Here is a 9,047-nt window from a genome sequence, read left to right as displayed (position 1 = left end):
CAAATGTGTGGTTGCAGCAAAATCCTCCCTTGGTCTGTCTTCTGTGTTTATAATATTGCGTGTGTGTGCGTGTGTGTGCAGTGCAGTGTAATATAATCCTGCTCAGGTCAGTGTTGCAGCAAAATCCTCCCTTGGTCTGTCTTCTGTGTTTATAATATTGCCGACTGAATTTCTCTTCTTCTGCTCCGTTCTCTGTTTTGTTCACTCTGTTATTGTCTTTCCCTTTCCATCTCTCTGCATCTTTTAACTCTTTATTAACTCTCTCTCAGTCGTCTCTTATCATTAACTCCTTTCTTTCAAACACTCCCCTGCTAGGAAGGAGGGAACTGTCCCAATTGTGCTCACCCTTCTCTCGCTCTCTCTTTCTTTCTATCCATCTCTCCCTCCCTCCTTCTCTGTGTATATCTTTTTTTAAGGAATAAGACAGCTGCTGAATGTGACTCTCTTAGGATTCATTTGCTTAATGGCTGTTGAAATTTCATGTTGGTTTTCTCTCTTTTCATCTCTCACCCTCACCGTCTTGTTTAAGTGCACACACACACTCAACACATTCCAATTAAATCTAACAGCATCAGAATTAATGGTAGCTGAATCAGGTCACATAAACAATTATCAAAAGATCAAAAGAATAAGAAAATGAGTGCGAAAACCCTTATTGCCCCATGGCAGACTTCACAGCACTCTCTCTCTCTCTCTCTCTCTCTCTCTCTCACACACACACACACACACACACACACACACACACAAACACAAACACAGTTTCTGGGAGATCATAGTTCTTTGCTGTATGAAAATTTCACGGAGATCGAGGAAACTGTGTGGATTTAACGCCCTCTAGCGACTAAACGAGGATTATTTTTTTAACATACCCCCCTCATCACAAGAAGTAAAATTAAGACAATTATCAAATAAGGCGCCACAGTGTCACTTTAACCCTGTACAAATTAAACAGAGTGTGTTTGTATTATCATGATGGGGTTTATTTTGTGATAGTGACTGATCAACTGTACTTTGTTCCGCTTATTTCACGGCTACTTTACATAGACATGAAATACTGATTTGAGTTGAAATTGTATTATCCTATTGTATATTAAAGTGCACACAGAGCAACAACTTTACAATATTAGCTGATTTATATTATTTTGTATAGGCCTTTTCATCCGCATCCAGGAATTTTTTGCTAAAATACATAAGCTACCAATATAACCGTCAATTTTATATTCCCTCTTATCCGTGTCTCTTACCAATTTCTTGTTCTGATGTTTTCTTGCTTTTCTACCTGAGCTTCTATCCATAGTGTCGAATGATTACCATTTATTTAGCATGGAACTGTGGTATTATAGCACATGTCCAAAAGAGTATGGAATAGTTTTGTGTTTTCTTAGTGTGGGATTCAATACGGGACACAATACGGCTCGATTAAGCAGTGTCTATAATTTAAATGAGAATGCCACTAAATATACAGTACAAGCTAAAAGTGTTATTAAAAATATTTAATTCAATATCAAAAGTTACGAGCATTAGCCTAACAGTTTAATACTATAGTTCTATATCGATTATAGAATTGAAATTAGAAGTAGAATTATGATGACTGGCCACCAGGTGTCAATGTTGTATAAATCTAGTTTTTGAGATTTAAACTGTTGAATTTTTTTTTTTTTTTAATTCCCACAGTGTTATTTACAGTGTAGGTATTGTAAGTATTTAAAACAATAAATATACATGCAGACTTACATACATAGTGGGTAGAAAGGATTTTTTCGTGTCTCAGTGGAACACTGAAATGTCTAAAAGTGAAGGTGCTCTTACTGTACTATTGGATATGAGGATGTATTGCAGGCTGCTGCACTGGATGTGAGGGGTTATTCATAATGCTGAAGAGTTTGCACAGCATCTTCCTCTTGGTCACCACCTTCACTGAGTTCAGTTTAGTGCCCTGTCCAGAGCCAGAGAGACTGTCTCCCTCAGCGTTTTCTCTATCCTTTTGCCATCTTCCCATTTAATGCTTTAATACCATTTTATTATGGTATACCGTGGAACTACATAGTGCATATGTTGAATGACATAAACCTTCTTATTATTAAAATGTTATTGTATTGTGTTTATATATATATATATATATATATATATATATATATATATATATATATATATATATATATATATATATATATATATATATATATATATATAGTTAATATTTTTATTATATTAATTGTAGAATATAATAATATATCGTTTAATAATGTATTATTGTACAATAATGTATTATTCTTATTTCATTTTCAAATTTACAACCCCGAGAACGCGCCGGGCACTGCGCGCTCCCGTACTTCCAGCCCGGTTTCCATCAGCTGTCCGTTTATTCATCTCTCTCTCTGTCTGTGCTTCCCGCCCACACACGTGCTCACCTCCGCGTTCTGATTGGATGAGCAGGAAAGCGATGAGCTCATATTGGTTAAAAATAGCTTCATGCGCTGGGGCTAAAAATAGGAGCATATATAAACCCCGGCGTTCGAGCTAGGCTCGCTGCACTTACGCAGCAGTAGCGGGGAAGGCTGAAGCTCTCCGAGAGATACAGAGAGGGAGAGGGAGATTGCGAAAGGGCGGCGGCCCCTTTTCTCTCGGTCCCGTGTCACGGCGCAGTCTTTCTCAAGACAGACAGAAAATGGCAAGATGTTGAGTTTTTCAGCCAGCCCGGGTCTGGGTGTTGCCCGCTGGGGGTGGGGGCTGCATGAGCACTTCCTTCCTTCCTTCCTCAACAGTTAAATAAAAGCAGGCTGTGTTATATTGCATAATATCCGAGAATTATCCAATACACTGTCATTAATCATATTAATAAAGATGGTTTGGAGAATTTCATCGAGCTGTTCTGAAGCCCGGATTATCCAGTGGGTGGCAACTCAAAATAATTCCAGTTCCTCTTTACGAAGTTTTGAATTAGAAAGCTCTCTCAGCGTTAGCTGGAGTGCAGAGGCTTAGTCATCAGAGTAAAACAGAACATACTGTTCACTAACAAAATGAAAGCAGGATTTCCACTTCTGTTAAAACTCTTTCATTCCAGTCCTGTAAAGCAACTGTCTTGTCATCTATTAAGTCTTCATGACACCCTAAGGCTCATTTTCCACATATTCTATGAACAGATTATGATGTCACAATCTACATATTTTTTGGTGAGTGAATGGTTCCTGTTTTTACACTAGGAACTGACTTGAGTTCTGTATTGTGTGCATGCGTACAATAATTGGTGATAATGAAACAGCATAAATATCTACTCAACTTTTGCTGAAAAAAAGTGTCATACAATAACTTTTTGTTAGGAATGGACCAAAATGTCATCATTCACTAATAATCTATTAAAATGATGAATTCTGTGGTACAGACTTATGAACTCTATGCAGAATTGCTTCTGCAATTAGCCTCAATGATCACTGCAACGTCCGGTGGAGCAGTGTTTGGAAATTATGAGTAAACTAAACAGAAAAATGACATCAGGGATATGTCACAACACGACAGACAATGTTGATGCAATCCACCTTTGATCTAAAGGTAATTAAAGCTTCTAGATCTCATAATTAAACTGTTTTCATATAATATACTAAAATATCACATTTACTATAGTTTAACATTTACTAGAAATATAACAAATAGTTCTCCACTAGCAGTTTGCTAGGGATAATACTGATTTTAGCAGAAATGCATAGGCAGTAAGTGTGCATGGAGTCCATTGATGTCTCTGATTAACACATGCTTTTATTTCATGAAAAAAAGAGAAGTGTGAACATTCTTTAAAATGTCTACACTTTATGAATAGCAGGTTTGTAGTAAGTAAATAACAGAAGTGTATTGTTTTGGAGAACAACTTACAAAAAGGGAGGGGGAACAAAATGTTTTGTTTTTTTTCTGTTAGTATCATTTACATTCTGCTAGTTTCTGAAGGTTTACACATGCATCTGATCATTCTCTCTTTCTCACACACACACGCACAGGGTTGCTCTTTATAGAACATATTTTATTACACAAGATTACCAAGTCTAGTTTACAAATACAGTTTCCAGTCCTGAATGTGTGTACATATAAATACACACGTTCATATGTACAGGTATGTATACATATCAACCCCCTACCCACCCCATGCCCCTTTTTTGCTTTAAAAGAGCTATTATGTACTTTTGTTCTAAAACCCCAATCTTGCCCTGATCTAAAAGAAAACCTTAAAATTATTCATACATACAGAAACAATCAAGTTCAGCCCTGTTTCATGTTGCAGAAAAAAAGCCCAGCATATGAGGGATGGGCTGAAGTATTGATTGGCAGCTCACAGGATCACACCTTTCCAATCAGCCAACAGGGTCAGCATTTGGCAGATGGGCAAGCTTGAATGATACCACAAATTCAGGTAAAGCATAAAAAAAAGTCCCATTTGTCCAAGTTCTCTTAAATACTGATAAACATCTCCATGACTTAAAATATAAGACCAAAAGGGGGGAAAGAGAGACAAAACAAAGCTTTTTTTCTGGGATCTCTGTCTCAAAAGCATTTGGCGAATGTGAGGGGGGTGTACGACTGTGTAAATAGGAGTGTGCCCCTCTCACACACTCTTACTGAGGCCCAATACGGGCACAGAGTCCAATGGCGAGTATTCACAGCAAACTGCATTTGTTGTTCTTCTTTCCCCTGCGTGCCTGCAGCGCCGCTCTAGTGGCCATTTCAAACACCTCCCGAACACCATCTTTTGTTTTGGCTGAGCACTCCATATAACCAAATGCTCCAATCCGATTGGCCATGTCTCTCCCTTCCTCTGCTTTAACGGGCTCCTATTGGGCAGTCAACACAAAATATGCTGTCAGTACAAAATATTTGTGCCTTGATTTTGTCTATGCCAATAGTAAAAATGATCAAATATTGTACATGTTTCTTTATTGAAACAAGGAAAACTAACAACTAATTATCTTAAAACATCCATTAGAAGAGTGACAGTAAACATTTATTTCCTGTGCGAATACTCTGTATATGTTTACCTGCTTCATCTTGGTCAGCTCCCTGCGTGTGTGTTCATCATTCCGTAGGTCCTTTTTGTTGCCGACAAGGATGATGGGAACGTTAGGACAAAAGTGTTTCACCTCAGGTGTCCATTTTTCTGGAATATTCTCTACACAGAGGTCAAAGATCAAAGGTCAATTCTGGAGTTTTAAAACCGACTAGAAGTCAGCTTCATTAGAAAATTGGAAAATAAAGTGTAATTTGAGCATGTGCATGTAAGAAAGGTACACAAACAATAGACCAAAGAGAGCATCTTTACCTAAACTGTCAGGACTATCAATAGAGAAGCACATAAGAATGACATCAGTGTCTGGGTACGAAAGAGGACGGAGCCTATCGTAGTCCTCCTGTCCTGCGGTATCCCAAAGAGCAAGTTCCACCTATTGTACAAAGAGACACACTGAGCTCAAACACACATCAGAACATCCCAAACCATCATAATGGACTTGCACTGCAAAAAAGACAGATGGAAGTGCCATCAGTATGTTAAGCTAAATAAGGAAAGTGAATCAGGTCAATATTTTCACATTAAAGCCACTTCCAAGAGCTCCAACTGACAGGCAAATACTTATTTAGCCTATTAAACTAGGTTTTGGGGTTTACTTGAACACATAGTGCTTCAATAGCCAATATTTTGACCTTAAATGAGCCAAACTTTATTGAGAATCTGCATTTTACAAACCATTGTTTGTTTAACCAGCATAAAATGACCTCAGTGAGTGAAACATAATTACAAACAGCAGGAACAATGATATTTATGCACATTGTATTTCTCAAGTGTGTTTTGCTCACCTGTTTGCTGTCAACCTCAATGTCGGCGACATAGTTCTCAAACACCGTGGGGACATAGACTTCAGGAAACTGGTCTTTACTGAACACGATAAGCAAACATGTTTTACCGCACGCTCCATCTCCTACAATCACCAGCTTCTTGCGAATTGCTGCCATACCTACAAAAGACACATAAACATGGTTAAATACTGCAGCACTACGCTGGCAGTCATCTTTGCAGCAGCAACTGGAATAATCGCCATAGCCATAATGTTGGGATACTTCATTTTTCAATGTCACTTCCTGCAGAATAAAAACTCTAATGTGAACGATGCCATTCGTGATAGTCCTCTACCTTTATAAAGTCCTGTAAATACACACCAACCCATCCCTCAGGCCCAGTAATCAAAGCCACACAGGGTTCAGAGACTTCAGAGTCCTCAGTTGGCTCATCACAGCCAACGGTGACATCCGACAAGCCTTCAACAGAGTCATTTCAACATGACCACTGCAGAACCAACCCATCCGATCGCATCAAAATGATGCGGCACTTCATTTTCTGATCCAGAACAGCCGTTTAGATCTGGAAGTGTCTGTTAACTGGGACAGATGTCTTTGAAGTGCAAGCTGCACCCCAGTGGCCAAGATAAAGCTGGCAGCTACAGAACAGAGCCCACATTATTGATGAACAGGCCCGTGGTGATGAGAGAAGCTCATATGGACAGTAGATTAAACACTGACACACACACATAGCAGCAAAGCCTCGGAACTAAATATCAACTGTTGGTTCTGTCTTCCATTTGACCCACTATATTAAAACATACATCGATGTGGTATATTCTCACCCCTACCTAAAAGGAGACACGATGTGCATCATTATGAGATCCTGTGCGGGCTGCGGGCCTGGATAACAGGCAAGAATACTGTACACCTGAAGATGAATCTGATGTTTATCAGCACCTCCTAAACTATTATTCTCATATCCTCATGGAAGTCAAAAAGTCAAACTTCATTGGGTTGTCTGTGGGCACATGATTTTGGGACCTCCTGGTAACTGCATGATAACAGTAAGGCTAGTGAATTATTCAAAGTGTTAGTACAGATTAGTCTGGATGGCACCTGTTGACTCAATGAAACTTAATTCAAGAAACAAAAACTTGCAGTATACAAACGTCTGTAAAATCACTTGACACAAATATTTATGAAAGATTTACCCTGAAATGTCTTCTGCTTATGCTGTCATGGAAATTGTAAATAAGGCCCAATGGGAATTTCAAACCACTATATGGGATTATAGACCCATATTAATAGAAACATTACTCACTATGACTTCTAACAGTCACCGGGAAAATTTCATGCATCAAAACAAAAGACTGTTACTATATCATAGCTAACTGAAATAAAATATGCTTGGATCATTGTGTCTGACTGCATGTACTGTTGTTTACAATTAAAAAAAAAAAAAAAAAAAACATTTTACATAAGCAGCTCACCTGGACATTAACAGTGTTTAACATCAAACTAAAGCAAATCATGGTAAATGATCAGAATAAAACGATAAAGTTCTTTGTGCTACCAAATAAAACAACACCAAAGATGAAATTTATACATTTCAAATTTTCAATAATCAGATAAATCACAGGGGTCAATAAAACATACACCAATAAGATTATAATCTCAACGATTTACTAATCTTATCAACGTAAATGAATATTGAAAATCACTTAAGAACAATGACAGTTATAGGCAGATAAAATCAATAATCCTCCAGTTACGTCTAAATCTGAGATTATGCGCGTCTGAGTCGAGCTTTAGCTCTCCGCTTCAAATCAACAAAGACAAACAGCTTCACCACATATATAACTGTTACCGGTAAGATCGAATATATTCACGAACAAACACTTGGGTGTAAACTTTACCGCTTTCCCCACACAATTCAAAGGTCTCTTCTATGTCTAAATACCTGGATACATTTTTAAACGGATTTACAAATCTGGACGCCGAGGGTGAGCTGCTACTCCCGGCCGGCGGTTGCTTGCGGAAGCGGCGAATGGTCAGTCGCTGAGCGCTTACCTTTTCACGATCTCAAAAAAGTAGTTTTAAAACAACCATTCCGCGACGAATTGAGCTTATAAAGTTTATAATAGCTGTATAAACACAGAGACGTGAAGAAAAAGTAATCTTACTTGTAGTTTAGATGGCTAGCCGTTTTGTTTTATACCAGCGGTGGAGCTCCGTCGCCTCTTCTATCCGATACAATAAACCGTTGACGAGCACGCGCAGAGCGCGGGCATTCAGAAGGGGGAAGGGATTGCGTGCACGAGCTCGAGCCACGCCTGCGCGAGCACGTTGAAGAGAGTTTGTTTGGCGGTGGATGAATGAATCATTATAAGAGACGGACCACCCTAACCACCACAAGGCAGTTTTGTGTTATGTATGAAGTTAAAAACTAAACTTGTGTGTTTCGTTCATGGAACGAAAGGCGACTATTATCTAACCAACGTCCAACTTTTTCCAGCCTAAAACAACCCCAAACCCTATAAAAATACTGTTTAATACAAGATATATCACCTGAAATGTAATTAGCATTAAATATTATGTTCAAACTGAACATAGGACATCCCTCACGCTAGATGAGGAAAAACGATGGTGCGTGTTTGTTGCGCCATCTATCGGCAACTGTGCTACATTACAATACCTTCAGTCTACAAACAAACCCACCCGTTAAAGGAACTCAAAAATGAAAAATTCCATTTACTCACCATCATGTTGTTCCAAACCTGTACGACTTTCTGTGGAACACAAAAAAGATGCTAACCAGAACGACAGCCTCAGTCACCATCCACTTTTATGGCATATTTTTTGTCTAACAAGATCGTTGTGTGCTGCAGTAAGTCAAATGGCTGAATGGTTCAGGGTGAATAAATGACATATATATTGAATTGTATATATATATGCACACACACACAATGTTACTGTATTTTTTTATCAATTAAGTGCAGCCTTAGTGAGCATGAGACTTTTCAAAAACAACAATCTTACGGACTCCAATGAATGATATATACACAGAGAGATATAAACACTAACAAATAACGTGAATAACAAAGCACTCATTGAATGTTTTGAATCAATAAGGTCCTCTGGGACAGGTGTGCTCTTCATTCAGTTTTTATTACAGATGGAGAGAGCAAAAAACTGGGTTGAAACCTGAATCAGAGAATAAGACTGTGAGA

At 38.4% G+C, this 9,047-nt stretch overlaps 1 protein-coding gene across 2 annotated transcripts; it reads right to left on the bottom strand.

Moving 5' to 3' along the window:
* Window positions 1–3,991: 3,991 nt before the first annotated feature.
* Window positions 3,992–8,153, bottom strand: LOC109082310 (rho-related GTP-binding protein RhoA-B). Of its 2 annotated transcripts, none has more exons than XM_042762362.1 (5): window positions 8,001–8,153; window positions 5,836–5,993; window positions 5,303–5,423; window positions 5,022–5,152; window positions 3,992–4,817 (listed from the first exon to the last, which is right to left on the bottom strand). In XM_042762362.1, exons 2-5 carry the CDS (start codon window positions 5,989–5,991, stop codon window positions 4,644–4,646), a joined length of 582 nt encoding a protein of 193 aa, XP_042618296.1. In that variant the 5' UTR covers window positions 5,992–5,993; window positions 8,001–8,153; the 3' UTR covers window positions 3,992–4,643. The 2 variants fall into 2 exon arrangements, with proteins under 2 accessions (XP_042618296.1, XP_042618297.1); XM_042762363.1 differs by lacking the exon at window positions 8,001–8,153 and adding an exon at window positions 7,888–7,906.
* Window positions 8,154–9,047: the final 894 nt, after the last annotated feature.

The sequence above is a fragment of the Cyprinus carpio genome, chromosome A8 (assembly GCF_018340385.1).
Source record: "Cyprinus carpio isolate SPL01 chromosome A8, ASM1834038v1, whole genome shotgun sequence".
Taxonomy (NCBI): Eukaryota; Metazoa; Chordata; class Actinopteri; order Cypriniformes; family Cyprinidae; genus Cyprinus; species Cyprinus carpio.
This window is presented reverse-complemented; position numbering and strand designations above follow the sequence as displayed.

Excerpts from the sequence above, each read along its gene's own strand:
- LOC109082310 (XM_042762362.1), bottom strand. The coding sequence starts at position 5,991 with ATGGCAGCAATTCGCAAGAAGCTGGTGATTGTAGGAGATGGAGCGTGC. Across the intron at positions 5,424-5,835 it reads TTGAGGTTGACAGCAAACAG|GTGGAACTTGCTCTTTGGGA; the intron begins GTGAGCAAAACA and ends TTTGTACAATAG. Across the intron at positions 5,153-5,302 it reads TGATAGTCCTGACAGTTTAG|AGAATATTCCAGAAAAATGG; the intron begins GTAAAGATGCTC and ends ACCTCTGTGTAG.